The sequence below is a fragment of the Lithobates pipiens genome, unplaced genomic scaffold (genome assembly GCF_037356315.1).
Source record: "Lithobates pipiens isolate NorthernLeopardFrog02 unplaced genomic scaffold, aLitPip1_a1.2 Scaffold_3, whole genome shotgun sequence".
Lineage (NCBI taxonomy): Eukaryota > Metazoa > Chordata > Amphibia > Anura > Ranidae > Lithobates > Lithobates pipiens.
This window is the reverse complement of record NW_027507790.1, coordinates 23,148,892-23,171,905: the sequence shown is the minus strand read 5'-3', so window position 1 is coordinate 23,171,905 and position 23,014 is coordinate 23,148,892. Positions and strand designations below refer to the sequence as shown.

Here is a 23,014-nt window from a genome sequence, read left to right as displayed (position 1 = left end):
CCTATGTGCTTTTCAGCCAGCTCAGTAATCTTACACTTGAAGAGGAAAGTTATTATGAGTAGGAAAGGTTACCCCCCCTTAGGTAATAAAGCTTTATGTTCAATGTAATCAGCTTACTTGCATTACAAGTCCAATAATTAAATTCCAGACAACAAAAAAAATTACTATGACTTTATATGATACACAAAAGAAACAAAATTTTTATTTACGTTAAGCATCGTTTCATTTGTTTTAGGTTAAAATATGTATCTCCATGTAAAAGATGGTTACTGCTGAATTCTGCGGATGGATTGGATTTGGAAGGTCTGTGCGTGAGATCCCCACTCTCTCCAGTGCTTGTACTCTCCTGAATGACGGTCACACTCCAGGATGTACTGGAAGCCACGATAACCGGGATACTGGTAACACACCCAACTGTAGGGTAATGAAAAGAAAACAGATAAATGTGCGTCTCAGTCCTTTCCACAATACCTGTGTTTGTAATGTCATCAACATTGAAGAAGGACCATAAAAAAGTTGTGAACTGTCATCACACATTTCCCATTAGAAAATCCGATCGTGTATGAGGCTTTAAACTAAATCGAAAATTGATGTCAAAATTAACACTCTTGGGGAAAAAAACAGCAGCATTATCCTTCTGGAAAAAGTCGATGTATGCATGTGGAGGGGGATAGAGGAGTAGGGTACTGACAAAACTGGTTGGAATCTCAGTGCAGCAGAGACATTGGGGGTTATTTACGAAAAACGACAAATCCACTTTGCACTGCAAGTGCACTTGTAAGTGCAGTCACTGTAAATCTAAGGGGAAGATCTGAAATGAGGGGAAGGTCTGCTGATTTTATCATCCAATCATGTGCAAGCTAAAATGCTGTTTTTTTATTTTCCTTGCATGTCCCCCTCGGATCTACAGTGACTGCACTTCCAAGTGCACTTGTAGTGCAAAGCGGATTTGTCTTTAGTAAATAACCCCCATTGTGTTTGATTTGCTAAAGGCAAATAGACTGTGCACTTTGCAAAGTGTAGTTGCACTCCGCAAATGCAGCTGCTCCAGAGCTTAGTAAATTAGGTAACTCTTCACTTTGCAAAGAGTACCCAATCACGTGCAAGGAAAATTTAAAAAACGGAATTTTTGCTTGCACATGATTGGATAATGGAAGTCACCAGAATTGATGCTCATTTACTTAGCTCTGGAGCAGCTGCATTTGCAGAGTGCAACTGCCCTTTGCAAAGCGCATAGCCTATTTGCATTTAGTAAATCAACCCCATTGTGTTGTCAGCCCAAACAGGAATTTAGGAGCACATTCGATTTCCGGCACATCAATTATTATTCTGTCATTGTAGCATGTTAACAGGGATAAACCACGCTGAAATGTGTATGTATTGCAGAGATGTATGAATATTCCACCCTGACATACATTTTAACTCTCTAACTATAAAGCATGGTATTTTGACATGTGACTTACGCGCCAGACTGAACACGGAAAGAGCCAACTTCATTGTTACACCAGCCCATGGCCTGCAGGGAGGGATAGTCATCACTCAACTCTCCTTTTCTTCCCAGGAAGTTTTCCTTCTCAAAGATGGTCATCTTGCAATCACGATGGTTCTAAGCGAGTAATACAGACATTTGTTGTTACAAGAGAAACATTTAATGAACTTGAGAGACACAACAAAGGGTAGAAGAAGGGAAACGTTCATCACAAATAGCAGTGATCTATAGGAGTCAAATAAAATTCACTTTACTGCTGTCATCTTACTGTGTGTTTTCATGCACAAGAAAGTAACCTCAAACTGTCATCGACTGTCAACTAGCTAGAGCATTCCTGGACACAGCACAGCACACAGTACCCCAGTGTAATAGGTGATACGCTTACAAACACCTTCACTACATAGGGACTGCACTTGGATTTCATATTTTTTAAGTACGCATTAAAAATATAATCTGAATCAAAATTGAAAAGGCTTTTTTTTTTAACCAGCAGTATACTGATCCACCTCATTTTTTGTCAGTAATGTGGTGATTTGGAAACACTATTTACTTACCCATTGCTAATGCAGGAGAAGTATTCTCATACATAACCACTGCAGACATATTTGTTTCAGAAATACACAAATAGATGAATCAAAGGGTTATTTTCTAGCCATCTGATCCGGTCAGATCCAAATATGCCCTGGAAATGTGAATCTGATTGGTAATAAAGCAAGTAGAGAGTGGTAGGAGTGGTGGTTGGCATGGTGCCCCCCCACCCACATTTGTGGTGAATGTGGTGCCCCATTACATTGGTGGTCAGTGGAGAAGCTTCCCCTTACATTAGTAGTGGGTGTACTGCCCACATATATTTGTGATCAGTAGAAATGTACCCCACTTACAATAGTGCTTGGTGTAGTTCATCCATTACACTAGCAGTCGGTGGAAATGTACCCTCTTACATTGGTGCTCATTGGAGTAGTGCCACCTTACATTGGCAGTCAGAGGAAAAGTGCCCCCTTACGTTGGGGGTCAATGTTGAAGTTACCCCTTACACTGGATATCAGTGGAAAACTGTCTCCTTATATTGATATATGGTCGGTGTAGAGGGAAGATCAATCCACCACTGCATAAGGGACCTCTGGAAAAACACTAAAGTTCTATGGAACCTTGGTCAAGAAAAGCGGCCACAGAGGATGCTGTCCTACTGTTATTGTTTATATGCATTTTCTGTCTTACCTATTACCACTGTCATAGCTGCCAGTTATTTTGTCAGGCTCCTGCAGAAGGAGGCATAGGGCAGGGTGTTGTTAAAAAGTCAATCAGCCCAAGACTAATATTTCTGAGTGGATGCTGTTGGGATTAATGCGCACACTGCTCTTTATTGTTCATAATGTCTAAAACCTTTAATAATAATCTTTACCCATAACAGCTTAATAACAAAAAAAAATTATTTAGCAAGGAATATACATTTCACATTAATAATAAAAAATTATGGTGTATACCGCGCTAAAACTGTGTACAAATAACACCTATAAGGTTACATTAATTACATTAATAATTATGCTACCAAATTTAGTGTGTGCTGTAAATTGCCTCAAGCATTTCTCCCGTTTCTTCTTGCCAGAGGCTGCCATTTTGCTCAAGTGCTCCTGTGCAGCAGTAAATCTTTAGGCTGTCAGCAGATCAGCCTTTAGGCACAGTGCCGAAAAATAGAGAGCAACTGAGCATGTGCAGAGCAGGAGGGAACTGAGTATTCCTGGATTTTAAACAGTATAGATACTTATTTTAAATGTTTTACATAGCTATACCTGCAAAATGGAACAGCCTGAAGTGATCAAGCACAAATAAATTTAACATGAAAGTTCAAGAAGAAGGAGCACTGCACCAGGTAAGCAAATCACTCTCGCCACTGAAGTCAATAGGAAAAAAAAGGAAAGGCTGCACACCAACAAAAATGATTCAATGCGATTTTATTCATCCAAGTTTTTCAAACTTGAAAAAAGTTTGAAAAAGCACTAATGACCTCACGTCACCTAACGTCACCTACTGGGTCCTAGGTCTTTGTCTTGGTGTCTGTTGTGTGTGACTCATGTTGGAGCAATAAAATCATGTTGGATCGTTTCCATTAGTGTGCAGCCTTTCCGTCTCTTTTTGTTAAGTAGTAATAAAGGTAGGATTTTTTTTAGAGAACAATGTGCTTTTCAGCCCTTCGGTTTAATAAAATTCTGACTTTTTGTTTGTCTACTCTCTTTTCACGTAAAGAGACTAATAATAAACAATTATAAACTTCCAGTGTAAGTGCTGAAAATGTCTGTATGCCTAGAAGTTACACACTGTACTTTATTATATTAACATTAGTCTCCACCTTTTTCATAATTCTGTAAATTAGATTCCACATCCTTATTGTATAGCTAAAGGCAAACAGGAAGTTACTACCTCACTGGATTTCTGGCACATTAACAAGTATTGTTCTGTATGTGAATTGTTTTGAAGGTATAACATAAATGTGAAAATGTGTATAAATTTCCTAGATGTACTGAATATTTTTTATTTAATATACAATTTAAATTGTGGATTTCTTGGTGTACACATTTTATGGTTTTGGAATGATGTAGATACAACCTTCTTCTATTATTAATAAATCGATAAGTTAAAAAAATATTTGGATTGACTTTTTGTTGAGTTGAGTTGAGAGATATCTTAATATAGTGCGGTCTTAACGTGAAGGGGCAAATTGTTCAGGCAAGTTTTGACGGAGAATATTCATCATTATTTGTTTCATTTCTCATTACTACCAATACACTAGTTTGGGTCCAGCAAAGACCTTATTCCCTAGAGCTTTAGGTTTTTCTATCTTTATGTGTTTCCATTGGCTGTTTCTCTTTATTATACATTTTAGCAACATTTTGGCAGATTAGCTGGCCTCTGTTATAAATTAGCTCTTGAATATATACGAGTGCTTGGGACATTGGGCTGTATTCTCCATGGGTCTCTGTAGAGCAGTAGAGTATGTTGGCACTGTCTAAATGCCATGAATAAATACTATAAACCGTCAAGAAACGATCTCTACGCAACACAGAAAAGCTTTGAAAGCAGACTAGAAACTAAAATACTCAAAAGACTTGTATGTATTGATTATTATCTTTAAATATTTATACTAGATAAATGCCTTGAGAAAATAAACCTTTGGTTTTTGCTTTTTCTATAACCGTAACCACTGATCCTATTAAAATGGCCCTATATTTAGCAAATACGAATATGGGACTGTATCTCCGAACTGAGTTATTTGATAGTATTAATAGAACATTACTATTTTTAAGTGCAAAATGAGGCAGGGAGACCATGAATGGGACTTTGTATAAGCCTCTGAGAAATCACACAAAAATAATAAAATAATAATTTATAAATCCATAAAGCTACAAACAGTAAAGGACAAAACACCATTAAAAGTAATGAATTCACATATACACATCGTCTTGCAGTATTAAGGAGTACAGAACCAATGCATTTTGCAAAGAGTTCACTTCTTCAGATCCACGCCTGAATTGTATATTTTATATCGTGAGTTGAATTGTAGATCTCATTCTGCAGAACATCATATATAGACATGAATGTTGTCTCAATGAGATATACAATATATTACCAAAAGTATTGGGAAGCCTGCCTTCATACTCCCCGGAACTTTAATGGCACCCCAGTCTTAGTCCATAGGGTTCAATATTGACCCGGACCACCCTTTGCAGCTGTAACATCTTCAACTCTTCTGGGAAGGCTGTCCACAAGGTTTAGGAATGTTTCTATTGGAATATTTGACCATTCTTCCAGAAACACATTTGAGAGGTCAGACACTGACGTGGACGAGAAGGTATGGCTCGCAGTATCTGCTCTAATTCATCCCCTTCATCAAGTTGAGGCAAGGACTTTGTGCAGGCCAGCCAAGTTCCTCCACCCCAAACTTGCTCATCTATGTATTTATGAACATTGCTTGGTGCACTGGTCAAAATCCTTTGGTAGAGGAGGGATTCTGGTGTGGGGTTGTTTCTCAAGGGTTGGGCTGGACCCCTTAGTTCCTGACCTCAACTCGATAGAACACCCTTGGGATGAATTATAGCAGAGACTGCATGCCAGGCCTCATCCACATCAGTGCCTAACCACAAATGGAAGAATGATCAAACATTCCCTTAGCCACACTCCTAAACCTTGTGGACAACCTTTCTAGAAGAGTTAAAGATGATATACCTGCAAAGGTTAGGTCAACTCAATATTGAACCCTACGGACTAAGACTGGGATGCCATTAAAGTTCATGTGGGTGTAAAGGAAGGTGTCCCAATACTTTTGGTAATATAAGGTTATTAAATAGCAGTGGTCATCAACTCTAACAGGGCTCAATCCAAAAGGCTCTAACTATATTCCATATCCCCATGTCCTATATGGATGCTTTCCTGTTTCAATATAAACCCACTTTCAGGAAAACCACATCCATGTCATCAGGACAGCTGCTCGCCATACTGGCACCTTATTGGAATCAGACATGTGCTTTTACTAATGACATGGATGTGGTTTTCATAAAAGTGGTTTTATATTGAAGCAGGTGAGCATCCATATACTGCAGGATATGGGGATATGGCAATAAAGTTGGAGCCTTTTTGATTGAGCCCTGTTGGTGACCCCTATAGACTTGATGACCACTGTTATATAATGTATGTCCATGACAGAACATTCATGCCTATATATGATCTTCTGAGGAATGAGATCTACATTTGCTGTTTGGGGAATGTAAAATTAATGGTATAGAACAGTGATGGCGAACCTTGGCAACCCAGATGTTTTAGAACAACATTTTCCATGATGCTCAACTACACTACAGAATGCATGAGCATCATGGGAAATGTCGTTCCAAAACATCTGAGGTTCCAAGGTTCGCCATCACTGGTATAGAAGATACAATTAAGGCGTGGATCTTGAAGAAGTAAACTCTTTGCGAAACGCATTGGTCCTGTATTGCAAGACAAACTGTATACCTGAATTTATTGCTTTTATTGGTGTTTTGCACTTTACTGTTTTTAACTTTATGTAATAAAAATGTATAATTTTATTATATTTGTGATTTCTCAGTGGCACATACAAAGTCTTATCCATGGTCTCCCTGCCTCCACTTAAAAAAAGGTTGTGTTTTTTTGTTCTATTGATATATAAATGGATGGTGGCCACTGAGAAATAAGGAAATAACATATATGTATTGAAAAAACCAAACTTCATATATATATTTACAATTATTTCAGTGTTATTTTAAACAGTCTGTTCCATATTACACTGGCATCATATATCATTTTTGCAAGCATGCAAAGTAATAAAATTTAGGGCAAACATGCCAGCCAGTGTACAGCTGTCATATAGTCTTCTCCAAGATAGAAAATATAAGTTAATACATGTTATTGTGAGCAAGGCTAATAACAATCTCTGAAATATTCTTAACTGGGCTTTGTAACAGCTGTAAACTCTATTCTAGAATACATACGAAATATTACTATTAATATATTATTATTAAAAGATAATACACATCTTTTAAATACAATTATGTGTGTGGGCCATTATTGTTAGGTGGTATGAACTACACTCTGTCATATGTAAGTGAAAACTATTATCAGAGGCCCCCTGTGGACTGCTATGGAATGTGTACTTACAGCACAGGCAATTGGTCGGAAGGAGGTCATTCTCTCGACATGGTAAGCGTTGCTGCCACTCCAGGCCTCCCAGCGGGGGTACTCTCCTCTCTCCAGCACAAACTGCTGACCTTGGAATCCTAAGTGCTCATATCCAACCCAGCTGTGGGAATAGAATGCAGACCGTGATTACATTGCATGTGTTAGCAAACTGTAATATCTTGCAGGGGTAAGCCAAAACTAAAATTTTCCTGTATGTGGTTTTTATTTCAATTTTTTTACCTTCATTACCTTATGTATTATTTTTAATGTATACTTCTCAAGAGTTGGTAAATTGTTAAGAACTTGGCATTAGTTGCGATGTGTGTAACTGAATATATTATATATTATAAATTTTTGTAATGTTTTCAAGTAGATACCACTGTAATAGGCATACATAAATAACACATTGTAAAGTGTGAGTTCCTGTAAAAATGGTTTTGTGCTGCACATTTGTATAAAACAGAAAATATAAAAATAATATGCTGAAGCAAGTTTTTCTGTATTTTAAACAGGCAGGCTTGTCTCATGTTTGTCATTCTTAAACTAAATATACAAGGCAAAGTAAATTCAACTAGATTACTAATATGGAAAAACAAGTATGGCTTGGCCTAACCTAATAACACTTGATAGATTCATTATTACCAGTTCTCAAGACAAATGAATTGGAAATATGCTATATTGTGTATTTCATAATTAGCAACATAAATACATTCATTGTATCGTCTTCTACCAGGGCACTATAGGTGTAACAAACATTTCTGTTTATCAGCACCGTGGTTGCTGAGGTTTGTAATTTAATACATTTAATAAAGCTACTAAAGTAGGCAGCAGTGAGAGATGCTAACTGACTAGCTCTAATTGAACCTTCTGCCTGGCCAAGATTGTTTGGCAGAGGTCAAGTTTATTTCCATCATCATGCGTTACCAACTAGAGCAGTGCAGATTGTTGGCCCAGCCCAACTGGGCGATCATTTATTGAGGGACCGGAAATGCACTGACTATACAAAGTGTGGTAGTATATCACAACCAATTTTATGTTTTACTGATCGTATTACAGAAAAAGGGTTACTGGTCTTTGAACATAGGCTTTGCTCTCTGGTTTTCTTTTATAAAAGAGTCTTAAATTAGAACTACAACTAATCTCTGAATATTTACATATTCTAATTAAGCAGAAAATAAGCTTTAAACACAAGTCTTCACTGTTCTATGTAGCTGCATGCACTGTGGCATATTCATCTTCAAATTTTACAGTAAAACATTTTTCACTTTTATTTTCCTTCAGTAGCTCAGTTTGCTGCCACCTGTCAGCACTGACTTGCCACCTGCCAGCCTTCCAACCTCTCAAGGAAAATACTGACAGAAGAAGGAGAGAAAGAAAAGTACTGTGAATCAAACTAAACAACTTCCCAACTTTAATTGTGAATTTTGAGGATGAATTGTTCCATATTAATACAGCTGCAGAGGTCAGTGGGGCTTATTTTAAAGCCCCTTTACTGCTTGTTAAGAATAGGTACTGTAAATATTTGAGTGTTTATAGCTTGGCCACAGTTCTATTTTAATCTTGTTTCACCAGTATTTATACTTACGCTCCACTCTCTATTTTAAATGAGCGGACAGTTTCAAATCCTAATTCCATGATGTTATAGCATTCAGATGTAAACTCGTGTCTGCGGCCCTGGAAGCATTCTTCATCCCAGGCAATAATCTTAAATGGAAGCAGTTAGAAGTCAAAGCATGAGTCACATGATGATACAAGGACACAAGTGTCAGACAGCCACAGAGCAAGACGAGGGCAGTGAGAAAGGTATATAAGATTTCCCCAGTGATGCTCCTGAATGACAGAAGAAAAACACCAGTGCATAGCCAGTAATATCATTTGTACAGTTGGTCTAATTAAGCCTTATGTCATGGTGAGTCTGGAGGGTAGTTCGGGCTATCAGCTTTTTCATTTTCCTTGGACTTTTATTGAGCAGAACATAATGCTTTTGGAGATATAAATCTAAGGCAGACCTCAGGGAATAGATGTCTGCATAGAGTAATGGTTTACAGCAGCCTGTTTATCTGGAATCGCAATGTTGTTTGCTAAGAATTATGGGTAATGATAGCTGACCTAGTAAATTATGTATGTGGCAAGTACTTTCTATATAGTTATGGTTAAAATGAAGTATAGGTCTCTATACAGTATTTAAAATATAAAAATGGCATTAAAACTGATCAGGAAAAATGTAGGTCTTTATCCCGCAGGGAAAGTGTGAAATGTGTCATTTGCTCCTTTTAATTGGACAATACCTAAATGACCTGACACTCTGTTATTATTCCATTGGGAGTAGTGAGGATTTCTTTCGAAAAGGAAAATCCTTTTAAATAAACACAATGACACTAATGACCTGCAGCTTTTAGCTTGCACATCTTGTTATTTGGGTTTCCAAAATCTCATGTAGACTGTAACACTATGTGTGTGTGTGTGTGTGTGTGTATGTGTATATGTGTGTGTGTGTATATATATATATATATATATATATATATATATATATATATATATATATATTCTCCATATCTCAAATGGTATGACTTACATGGGCAGTCAATGTGAGTGAAAAAAAACATACAGAAAATGGTAATTGCCTGGCTGTTATATTGAAGGCTTTTCTACTTTAAGTCAATTACTTCATACACGTATTTAGATTAAGAATTCTGAATTTTGAGGCTAGCCCAATATAAAAGTGTAGAAGCCAAAGACAGCAAGACAAAGGAGTTCAGCCTACAGATGTATCTCAGTAGACTCCATCAAAAATTAACATTTCAGTTATAGGTGGATGAAAACATAATTAGATTTGATATCCTTGAAGGAATCTAGTGACAATACCCTCCAGCCATGGTTACTGGCTTTTTTCTTACCAAAACAAGGCAATGTTGCCAGTGTCTTCTAAAATGTTAACCATGTGTTAGGGATGGCTTTAGAGAATACTGACCATTCTGACCATTCTAAATGCATGAACTGACCTGGAAATTAATACAAATGTTATTCTCATGGCTATGCCCAATGCATGTGAAATATTTTAGAATAAGCTGGACTGGTACTGTACATGTACACTGCCTGCTAGCAATAACGCTAAATCTGCATCAGTGGCTTTTATATATATTTAGGAAATTGACAAGGAAAGATGGGCTGGAATATGGAGTTCTTCTGAATGTAATATTTTAGGTTCTAAAAATGAGACTGTTATTGCTGATCTTCTTTGAATGTGCTGGCTTCAAGACTGTCTCCACCAAAGTTTTTTGACAGACATAAAGAAGCAGTGGGAAATGTAACTAACAAGCATGTATGTTTGACACTACCTGAGATCAAACCCAAGATCTGTTTGATTTGTGCTTCTGGTATTTGTACTGACTGCTCTGTCCGGCACTTACATTTATCCCATCTAAGCCTTTCTTTGCATTTTTATATGTTTATTGTTTTTCTTGTCTATTGAATTCCTGTCTTAGTGGATCGTGCCTTTTTGCCTCTCCTGCTCCAAGACCTCTCTGGTCAGTGTTGTTCTTAGTACCACTTCTTAGTTTGTTTGCAACTCTGCTCTTCTTAATTCTTTGTCCCTGACTCCTGCTTCTGTCCCCTTTGCAGTAATAACAGTCTAGTGTACTTCTTGTCATTTACCATAATTACTTTCTTCTTCTTACATGTTGCTTCCCCTCTCTATGTCCTAGTTCAGTGTGTCTTCTCCTGTGTGTTTCTTACATGCAATCTGTTGTTGCCATTGACTCCTGAAACCTGCTGTAAATCCTTATGCCTTCCTTTCCTTTCCCTTTCAATTTTTTTTCTTAGATCTCTGCAGCTGCTAGCTAGCATGTTGAGGATAACATGTGGGTAGACATCCTTTCAGCTCTGGGAAGACCAGGCAACACAGTCCCTGTTTTATAATGAGAGCCAGACACAATGAGCTGACAAAGAAGTATATCTTGATTTTACTACCTTGTTTTTGATCTTCTCTGTCTATCCTGTTCCCCTGGCTTCTGTTATATTCCTAGTATAGTATGTATTTAACCCCTGCCTCCCAAGCCACAGCCCTAGGATCTTCCATTGGTAAGCCACAATCAATAGAATATCACTGACCATTCCAATCTACCAAAAAGAAATAATGATGGTGGGGCTAAAAACTTAGACTTGTCACCAAATGGAGGATTCGAGTCAACTTGCATCTTTCAAAGTGCTTATTGCTACCTGGTACTTTATTTTAGGACTACAGTACTAACGGTTACATACTAGTTATTCAACAGTTTGTTCATAGCCTAAGGGTAGTTATGAACAGGCAAATTACTGCTGAACTGAGAATGAGGGGATATCTATCAGGTTATTCAAACACCAGGAACACTCATCTTAATTCTTGCATGAAGGTGATTGCAATGCAAATGTAGTACTTCCATCCATTACTATTCTATCAGGCCAACTTGCAATAAGAATTTCCTCTGGAGATTACCCACTCTCAAGAGATCAAAACTGACCCAATTATTACAAACTTTGTTTAAAATTATGAGCATTGCTTGTTGTTATATGGCTGTATGATTCCATCCAAATGCTGAATCTTGGGTATCCCATTATGAATGTGTTAGCCCTTGTACACACGGTCGGACATTCCGACGGAAAATGTCCGATCGGACCGTGTTGTCGGATAATCCGACTTTGTGTGGGCTCCATCGGACTGTTTCCGTCGGAATATCCAACGGACAAAGTTTTAGAGCTGGGCTATAAAACTTTCTGACAACATGATCCAATCTGACTTTGTCCGATTGTGTGTAGAGAATTCCGATCGGACAAAGTGCCACGCATGCTCAGATCAAATTCCTAGACCAAAGCTATTGACTACTAGTCTGAACGTAGTCCTGTCGTAACGAAATAACATCGTCTCGTTACGCTCGATCGGATTTTCCGACAACTTTGTCCGACCGTGTGTATGCAACACAAGTTTTGGACAAAATCCGCTAGATTTTGTTGTCGGAATGTCCGATCATGTGTACAAGGGCTTAGACCTAAACTAATTCAGGCTATCTTCAAGCTACAACAAGTCAGTATTTTTGGTAAACCGCTAATAGCTAAATGAATGCACCACTGAAGGTTTAGCTCTGGGTGGACAATAAGATCCCTTGGCTGAGGTTCCCAGTCTGCCTGCTAACACCTTAGAGGTCATTCCTATCACCTTTAAATTCACGTTGTACATGTTTTGAGCACCTCCTGCATCCAAATCTCCATTTACTGCAGCAATGAAAAGGTGTGATTAGATTTCTAAAACTTGTTTAACCAGTTGACTTCAACCAACACTGAAATTTTCTTTCATGTTTTATTTGCCATTTAGCAAAAGACTATTAAACATTTATTATATATGTATGTGCAAAGATTAACATTATATGGGGGTCCAAATTCAAGACCAGTTTTTAAAAAGTGTTGTTATTGTATGGTATGCTCTTGAATGTAGTGCTTCTGTGAAATGCTAGATGTATAATACTCAGGAATTGAAGTGTATCTTTAGAACAAAAAGATTTGTACTTTAGGCACCATGAATACTGAGGGTAAATACCTTCCAGTGGCCAGCAAATTTAGTACAGTGTTGGGTCATAGTGGCTCTGTCCTGTGGAGGAAGAAGGATAAACATTATATACAAATTGTTAATATTGCTTTTTTAACATTGATGTACTCATAATAACAATGCATAATTATGGTATGAATTTATATATATATAATATATATAGCATTGCTTTGTGCTGCTTTCAATCCTTTGAATGATAGTACCCTTTCCTGGCTTTGTGAAAATGAATAAAAATGTTTGTATAAGAGTATCCTGTCTATCTAGTGCAACCTTTGCCAACCTTTTTCCCCTATGAAATCCTTGAAATAACTTTTCAGGTCTTACAGATTCCCTGCTAAAATGTCTATACCTAAAGCACATGTGACATAGCATGGTAAGTGTAGAAAAGGAAAAAAGGATTGTGGTGTCCAAGAGTATTTGACTACCAGGGCTATAAAACACAAAATTATTTTCAATAATAATATGGAAATAATATTATTATAATAATAATAATAATAATAATACCAACAACATAATAGAAGGCAGACAGTGGAAATTGTGGCCAAAGCATCATTTAATGGGAGTAGTATGTTCTATGTCTCATGGTTGATCCCTTAATTAGCATAATTAAGCATATTCAAATTATTACATTTTTTAACATATTAGTGTTTACTGGGAGCAGACATATTTTTATAAATTGTTTAATTGTTTTTACAACCTGTCAAGGAACCTTATTATGATGGTTTATCTGTTAAGTTTCTATAGTCCCACCGTTGTAACCAATGCCTAAAAGTATTTTTTCCCCTACCTAGTCCATTTAAGATCCGAGACAGGGGAGGTGAGCGCGTGAGCGTATATTTTCCCCCTATAAATTGGTGAGTTACCAGCGAGTTACTTCCTCTGTCAGGATCTTGAGTCAGTTATAGGAGTGCGGCCAAAGTGGAATCCTAATGCTCTATCTATCTTCACACAATGTGAGTTTGACCATTGTAGTGTTTTTAACTTTACCATATTAAAGGCTAGTTACACTAGGGTGGCTTTGCTCTCCTTTTGTGTTTTAGTGAAAATTGTGGTGCCCCTTAACATTGGTGGTCATTGTAAAAGGGGGACCCCTTACATTGGTGGCCAGCTGAAAATTGCCTACTTGTTTGGTGGTCAGTGTAGGTGAGAGATCGATTTGCACATGCTCACTGCTTACAGTTTATGTAAACCCCAACAATGAACTTCTCTTATGTGCTCCCCTTATGTTTTTTAAATCACCATTGGAAGCTAAAAAAAAAGTGTTAGCAATGAATTGCTGTCATTTGTCCAATGTATACTTTCTGTGTATATCACAAGAGCCCTACTAGTTCTAATATCAGGACTACAAAATGATTAACCAATATGTTGTAGAGATCTGAGAGCGGGAAGGTCTGTAAAACACACTGGGCAGGGCTGATACCACTCTGTAAACTAAACTGCTATGTTTTCAGTACACAGCAGAGCTTAGGAACTGTACATGCAGTGTCTTTAATGGTAAAAAATATTTAGATATGTGCACGACTGCACGTATTGCAGAAATACACGGGAAATGTTATGTTTTTACTATGACATATGTTTTATGAAATCTCTATCAAACTCAAGAGGAACTATGGTTGAGAAAGGCTGATCTAGTGCTTTTTGAGGGTACTCAGTTATATTGCTTAAAATAAAAAGTCTTCACAAAGTCTTCCATAAGTCTGCAATGCAGAGTTTGCTTGTGCCAGTCTCTGCATTAAATAATCAATCTGGCATCAGCAGCGTTCCTCCTTGTGTCCCCATACAAGTAAAAATAGAATATTTATTCTTGATATCAGAAAGTGGGCTGTGACCAGACAACCATACTTACACTGAAGAAAACTTTTTTTTGTTAAGTCTTACGTGTAATGTAATGTAATGCATGGGACCAGGCATATCATTCTATTGTCAAACTGATGTTTTAGGACCACATGTAAACTTTACTTCCTTCATGAGACCCCTGAACAGATTAGGTAACCAACCCTATACTATTTGACAGTTTCTTGTTCATAAAATCTTTTTTTGCATAATTATCAGCATCTGGCAAAAAATGAATACACAGAATCAATTACTACATCTAAACTTTGATATTGAGGCATTGTTGATAATAGTTGGGTAATGTAATTGTTCATTTAGTGCTAATATTAGTTACATAGTTAGGTTGAAAAAGGGCACATTCCATCAGTTCAACAAATTAAAAACATGGATAAATAAGTAGAAAACCTCCATATTACAAATGCCTAATCTCACAGATGATCCAGAGGAAAGCAAAAAAATTTAATAAAATAATCTTAATAAAGCAAGGTCTTCTCATTTCAGGGTATGCAGTAAACGCAAAACATAAAAGGATCTCACTTAAAAGGGGTGTACAGTAGTTACAGCCTGTGCAGAAATGTACTGTTCAATAATGACTCTCAGATCAACTAAGGACTAGCCTGGTGTAAAATCAATCTTAGGTAAAACAATAAAAACTGTCATTTTCCAGGATTCCTGTGCAGATTTGTTGCAGCAAATTAAAAGGGTCCATAAAATAGGATAATATTGATTATTTTTTTTTTATGTTGATTCAAAAATTAAACCTAAGGCCATTACATTTAGAAAAGAATGTGAATTTTATTGTAGGTGCATCATTATGGAATTGTGTGATTTTGTTCATATAAAATAGTACATGTTTTTGGATTTTTTATTACTTAATTGGTAATTATAAATAAAATATATTACACATAAATACATACATACAAGTCCAGGCTCATTTTCACCTGATTTTTGGGCTAACCTTAACTTCTGACTGTGCTGAAAAAAAAAATGTCACAGTTTAGGAGTATGTGGGACATGCTCCTTCACTGCTCTGCTTTTGCAATTCCATATAAACTTTAACCAATTCCCTACCGCCGTATTGTAAAATGACGGCGGCAGGAACCATTCCTCCCTCCGGGTGGGCGTCATATGACGTCCTCTGCTTCCCGGCATTGTGGAAAGCGCGCGTGCACCGCATTGCTGGGGACCCAATGTGCGTGCCTGGCGGTCACAATGTCCACCAGCCACCCGGGATTGCCCGGTAACAGAGCTGGGACATGGATCTGTAAACACACAGATCCGCGTCCTGTCAGGGGAGAGGAGAACTGACTGTATGTTCCTTGTACAAAGGAACACCAATCGGTCTCCTCCCCTCATCAGTCCCCTCCCCCCACAGTTAGAATCACTCCCTAGGACACACATTTAACCCCTTCAGTGCCCCCTAGTGTTAACCCCTTCCCTACCAGTCACATTACTACAGTAATTGGTGCATTTATTACAGTACCAATCGCTTTATAAATGTGAATGGTCCCAAAATAGTGTCAAAAGTGTCCAATCTGTCCACTGCAATGTCACAGTCATGAAAAAAATCACAGATTGCCGCCATTAGTAGTAAAAATAAATAAATAATAAAAATGACAAATCTATCCCCTATTTTGTAGACGCTATAACTTTTGCGCAAACCAATAAATATACGCTTATTGGGATTTTTTTTACCAAAAATATGTAGAAGAATACATACCGGCCTAAACTGAGAAAAAAATTTAAATGGGATATTTATTATAGTAAAAAGTAATAAATATGGTGTTTTTTTTTTTTACACTCTTTTTTTGTTCATAGCGAAAAAATTAAAAACGCAGAGGTGATCAAATACCACCAAAAAAAGCTATATTTGTGGGGGGGAAAAACGATCAAAATTTAATTTGGGTACAATGTCGCATGATTGCGCAATTGTCATTCAAAATGTGACAGCGCTGAAAGCTGGAAATTGGCCTGGGCAGAAAGGGGGGAAAAATGCCCTGTAATGAAGTGGTTAAATAGCAAAGTAATGCTAATCATATGCTTTTACATATATGGTTCTTTCTACATTCTACAATGTTTTCAGAACAGTTGGGGATTTCTAGTAAGAAAGCCCAGCACTACCTCTGCATTTGTTGTGTGTGCTTACAGATGAAAAGGAAAGTACAATCTCTATTAGGAGAAGAACAGTACATCTAAATTGTTCAATTCACACATTCAGCCGTGTGTTTAACTTTAAAATCTGCTTGCACAGCTGTAACTAGTTATCTAAAACCTTTGCTCTCTCTAACTGCTACTATACTTCATATTTACCCGATTTAAAAGATTTTTTTTTTTTTAAATTGTTTTTCTTTCTTGAGAATGTTACAAATGCATAAAGAAAATATATTTAAAGCAGAACTTCACCCAAAAGAGAATGTTCCACACTTCCTTCTCCCACTTTCCCATCCTCGTTTACATTTGGCACTTTTTTTGGGGGGTGGGGTACCTGATTTTGACAGGTACCCACTTCCCCACTTCCAGTCAGATCGCCGCAGCGTTCTGAGAGTAAGGTCGACCCCCTCTTTCCCCCGCAGCCTTCTGTGACACATCATAGGTCCCCAGAAGACTGCAGGAGAACAGCATGGCTCACGCATGTATAGTTGGAAGCTGACTGGAAAGCCACAAAGCTTCACTGCCGGTTTCCCTTAGTGAAGCTGTCGGTGCCTGCACCCGAAGATGATTGAAGAATCGGCTTGGATGAGGATAGTGCTGGATCCAGGGGCAGGTAAGTGTCCTTATATTAAAAGTCAGCAGTTACAGTATATGTAGCTGCTGACTTAAAAATTTTTGAGGAGAGACTAGAGCTCCTCTTTAAGTATATTAAAGACACCACACAACCTTTGGGCTTTGCCATATTTTGTAAGGTAACATCATGATCATAAAACAGACACCTAGTGGCTGATCATCGGTTTATTTATCTAGGCATCCACAAATCCTTATGCTCTGTTGACCACATGGATTCCTGGACAATTCATGGGCCACCTCTTTGTATTCCTGCATCTTTCTGTTTTCCAATAAGAATATTCATCACATTGAAATACCATTTGAAAGTGCAGGGGGATGACATTTCCAACCAGCTTTTTGCCAGTAATCAATTTGTTTAATAATTATCTAACAAAGAGTCTGGAATAGGGGGTTCCTGGACAACCTGGGGCACTCTGGCTCGTGAAACTGAGGGCACTTTTTAAGGAAAGATGAACCTACATGGGCACTTTTTAAGGAAAGATGAACCTACAGGGGCACTTTTTAAGGAAAGATGAACCTACAGGTTCACTTTCAGTGATGTCTAGCTTCAATACTAGCCATAGCTAATTTATGTTATTTAGCACAGTAATGCAGATCTGTCAATGCATTTTAATACATGGATAAAAGTTTGCATATGTTTTAAGAATCATATCTTAGTTTCTGTCTTATTATGCACTCCAACAAAGTGATGGTAGCTGTCCCTATTTTACTTTAGCTATTTCTATATTTATGTTCACAGGTGGCCAAGATTATGATATGGGTTGTCATGACTCACTGTTATGTGCATATACAAAGACAGATCAAAGATCTATGTGTATTGGTACGACCGTTAACTCAAATTCACGGCAAAGAACAATGATTCTTATCACTGAATACACAAAAGCTAGATACATTTGGAAATGTTTCAGCATTATGAAATAGGTTTGCAATAAATATGTCTGTTTGGAGTACATTACTCTTGGTAAAACAATATGTTGTTTTTTTTTTATGAAGTCATTGAAAAATGTGGCATCTTTTATATTTCATCTTGTCCGAGTTATGCCCTTGCTCTATATAAGTGATTATTAAGAAGTGTACCAGCTTTGTCAGTCATGTTATGATTTATTATTCAAGCACAATTCATTTTTAGCAGCACAGCATTGATGGGATAAAGATAAAGGCCGTATTGCAAGTGAAAATAAAATACTATTTTAGTTATCTAGTGCTAAAGCAATGATGTGCACTGACCCATGGCATCCAATCACAAATCAGCTTTCATTGGCATTGAGATATGTTTGGCTTTGCAACTATTGCCTAACAAGGGAAGTTGCAGCAGATTCTTCATGCAAGCACAGGGGTAAAAAGCACATTTATTGAATAGTCGCTCATCCAAAATAATATTTGTCTTTTGGATTAAAACTAGTGGCAAGATATACTTGTGGTGGTGTTTCTGACTCCTGTTCTTCAGTGAGGAAGTTTTACTTTTACTTTGACGGACCAAGTCTCAAAACTCCCGCAGCAATCTCCATTAGGTATTATAAAATAAAAATGAAACTTGAAAGATGCGAACCCCTCATAATGGACGTGGCAAAAGTCTGACTTGGGAAGGCCGATCCAAGGAACTTTTCAACAGAGTAAACATTTTTTGTTTTGTCTTTTGGAAAGGTGACTGTCAACTAATTCAGTGAAATATTTAACTTTGTATTTCGTTTGGCAACCTGCAGGTGGCAACATGGACATGTATTGCAATATATGCAAAAAGAGTAACAATCCCTGATTTATGCAAAAGTTTGCGAGAAGTATGAAAGTTTGTACAGCAGGGTACAGCGGGTTAAGTCACCTGCTGAACTGACTGAGATTTGATCCATCTATGGCCAGATAACCTCTTCATTTTCAATGTGGCTGGGAGACTAGCATGCAAAAAAAACAGACGATCACAATTTGACGATGTGTACTTGGCTTAAGTCTTGTCCGGATAACTGATGTTTGCTTCTGTCCAGTATTGACCAGTTTAATGAGTCCACTAAACTGGTCAGAGGAGGGACATGCTCCTATCCTCCTCTTCAAGCAGAGATCCTACTGAGATCAGAGTTCTACTGTGTTAACTGTCAGGAGCAGTTTACAATTGCAGTGCTAATGCTGGGCTTTCTTAATAGACAGTTCAAAATGAACTGTACCGAAAAAAGCATAAAAGCATGCCTAAATGTTGATTTATAAAATACAGATTTTATGAAAATATTATAAAACAATTTTATAAAATAAGAGTTAATAGTCTTTCACAAAAATATCTAAATAAAACTGACCAAAAAGTCACTGTGGTTTCCCTTTAATACCTATATAGCTTTGGCTTTCTGCTAGGGTTGCTTATATCTGTTGCATCTGTACACTGTGCAATGGAAGTTTTAAACTGGATAGACTGTCACTGCTATCCCACAAGATATATACAAAATTGAAAATAAATGGTGCGGTTTTAATTAAGCTGATATCCAAATTAAAAACATCATCTGCATTTTTCCAGATTAAAAGTTGGTACATCGTGATATAACTTCATCTAATTTCCCATCAGTGATTAGCTTTTCAAATACCAAACTCTGACAAATGTTATATAAGCGCATACCAAACAAGTGCGGCGTATATTCTGACTGAAGCCATGAAATCAAGGAGAAACGGATATATTTTAAGCAGCTGACAGATCTGTGGCTGTAAGCGCATTCCGTCATCTATACTTGAGCAAATCAGGCTATTTCTCATGTCAGAATGTTTGTCTGGGCAATGTAATTTGACTGGCTGGAGAGCATGATTGATATGCGAATGCAGCTCTCCTGGAAAGACGTCCTATAAATGGATAGAATATTGTCTGATAACTTAGTTACTCTTAGTTACTCAGTCTTGCCAGAACCACCAGCATATTATGGTGCAGTATCATTTGAGTTTGCATGCTAATTATCTTATTTTTTTTAATCAGATGTTTTATTTGTATATCCCAAAATGTCTTTTTTTTTTTAAAGCCCGCCTCATAAATACTTCACACTAACTGGATGCTTTATAACAAGTAGAAAATAAAATTGTCTGTTTTTCTATAACATACATAGATTTAGTTGTAATTGTGTGCTTAACATGGATTTGGAGACCTGATATACCATCTTCTAATACCATACTCTTCTACCTTTTGTATCACATGATCCTCCTTCCTAGATTGTAAGCTCTAATGAGCAGGTCCCTCTAATTTCTCCTGTATTGAATTGTATTGTAACTGTACTGAGTTCCCTCATGTTGTAAAGCGCTGTAGAAACTGTAAGTGCTATATAAATCCTGTATAGTAATAATGTTCATTGGTCAAATATAAGCAGTTGTTTTACAGCATTTTCAAACTTGAAATCCTTGGTGGCCCTTGTTACTAGATATGGCCAAACCAAATTAGCTGGATAAGGGTTCAGCCAGGATTCCTTCATTTGCACCCTTGGTTTTTGATAGAATTAATTGCAACCCACATATTTTTACTCATTTTACTAATAGAGATACAAGCCTGGAACACGTCGGATTGGCTTTCAATCCTAAATGCCCTTCTTTGCATGAAAGCAAATCACCGCGTCAACACTAATCTTTAGTCGTTATTATGACATTCATTTTTAGCAATGATAGCATGCAAAGTTTAGTAACTTCAGTACAGAAATCGACTCGCTTTTTACTTTACCAAAGTTACATCAGATAAGAGATGCATTCTGTTTGAATATACTTTTTTGCACTTTGCATATCATTCCTGTTCTTTACAGTGCTTGAGTAAGCCTATATATGTCAATAATATTTCTCTAACGTTTTCTCATAAAAAACACATGCACTGAACAATTTCAACTAGCTCTTTTCTAACTACTTATATTAACTAATAGTTACATATGTCTGTGGTTTATAAAAAAAAGGTCTTTTAGCTAGAAGGACTGTCTTTTTATGGAGACTGTGCTCTTGCAGTCCAGCAGTTATTATAAGACCTTAGGAAACTTTTACCTTTTTCTTCTATGTACCCTATAACAGAGTTGGCCAAACACTTACTAAGAATTGCTTCCTTTGCTGTCCATAGAAATATGGACCTTACCTTGCTGAGATCAAGCAGCTGAGAGTCCGCTGTAGGCAACATGCTGAGTGGCTGATCTGCTAGGGTTTATATAGCCTGCTGAATGGGTCATAGACAGATAGAGGCAGCTTTACTGAAACCCCTCAGTCAGCACATGCAGGGAGGCCTCGTTTAGGACCTCTGTGGCCTGAACAATGAATATAATCTATACAGGAGGTGCTAATGTATAGAAGTGCAAGCCCATCACATTTACATTGAGACAGCCATATATAGTTTGGGCCACAGGATTTGTAAATATCCATATGTGATTTAATGCACAGATTAAAATAACCTAACCACATGCAGATCATACCAACACAACTTATATGGCTATTAGCTATGTGATACTGTATGTATGTGATGTCAATTAATCAAAATATTTCTGATATATTTCTGATATTGATAGAATGCCATAGATAAATAAGAAACAACTTATTTTTTATATAGCAATAATCCAGAATATATTATTTAGGGATGAAACTGAACAAGTGACTAAAGCTAAACAGCAGACCTCTAGTGCCACTAAGAGGTAAGATTTCAGAGGAAAACGAAAACACCAAAAGACAGCTATAGGGGAAAGAGATATCATCATTCTTTTCTAACGAATATCAAGCATTCTAAAAGATATTTATGTGATATTATCAATTCTATATTTTACCAATTTGAATAAACAAAAATTAAGCAACTCAACATCCACATCAGTGCAGCTCACGGTTGCAAAATGTGGAAATTGTTAACTGCAGGTAGCTTTATCTATGAAAATGGCATCATAAAATCTGAAACGTGTTAACTATCTATAAAGGACTGAACAAGAACATGCAACGCTAAAAAACTGACCAATAAAGACCTGAAGAGGAGTTGTGAGTAGCTGACTATTAGATATAAATAAAGAGGAAGTCTCCAATGTCCATATAAGTGTATTGTAATGGTAGGTATGGATATAGAATACCATAACTGGGCCTGTTATTAAAATACACTCTTTACATTAATCAATAAAGCACATCTCAGTATTAACGCTGGTCTCTAAGCAGTCATAAAAGACACACATGAATGCAGCTCTGTAAACATTAATACATCATTAAATTTATTTTTATGAATTTGACCTGGTACCTCTTGCAGTTCCTGTACAGCAGAACTGGAGTGTGAGAAGATGTTCTGCCAAGAAGATGACTAATATGTAGGCAGGTAGAGTCAGGTAGAGGTTAACGCTGCCCCAGTTGGCAAGGGTATGGTTAATTATGTTCCTGTGTTAATTATGTTCCCGGGTTTTTTCTTCTTGCGAGCTTTGCTGGGTGCACCTAGAGAGTCCCGAGGGGCCTGAGATTTTTAGCCTGTGAGATGTGCTTCTTGTTGCCGTTGGCGGAACCTGGATCACCATTACCATGCCAAGATCAGAATTCCCACTTATTAGACTGATGTTAGACTGTCAGATTGGTGAAACTTGCAGTGCTCCTTGAAGAAACCTCTTGTGGACTTTACCAAGTATGGACTTTCATTCTGTGCAAGTATGCTGGGGAAGCCACAAGCCTGAAGTTAGACAGTAGGCACTAGGTAT

At 37.2% G+C, this 23,014-nt stretch overlaps 1 protein-coding gene across 1 annotated transcript; it reads right to left on the bottom strand.

Annotated features, from left to right (window-relative positions):
• Positions 1–171: 171 nt before the first annotated feature.
• On the bottom strand, positions 172–21,547 carry CRYBA4 (crystallin beta A4). The gene is made up of 6 exons (XM_077461385.1): positions 21,442–21,547; positions 12,747–12,797; positions 8,763–8,881; positions 7,157–7,298; positions 1,464–1,606; positions 172–414 (listed from the first exon to the last, which is right to left on the bottom strand). The coding sequence occupies exons 1-6, from the start codon at positions 21,481–21,483 to the stop codon at positions 267–269; spliced, it is 645 nt and encodes a 214-aa protein (XP_077317511.1). The 5' UTR covers positions 21,484–21,547; the 3' UTR covers positions 172–266.
• Between the last annotated feature and the right edge of the window lie 1,467 nt (positions 21,548–23,014).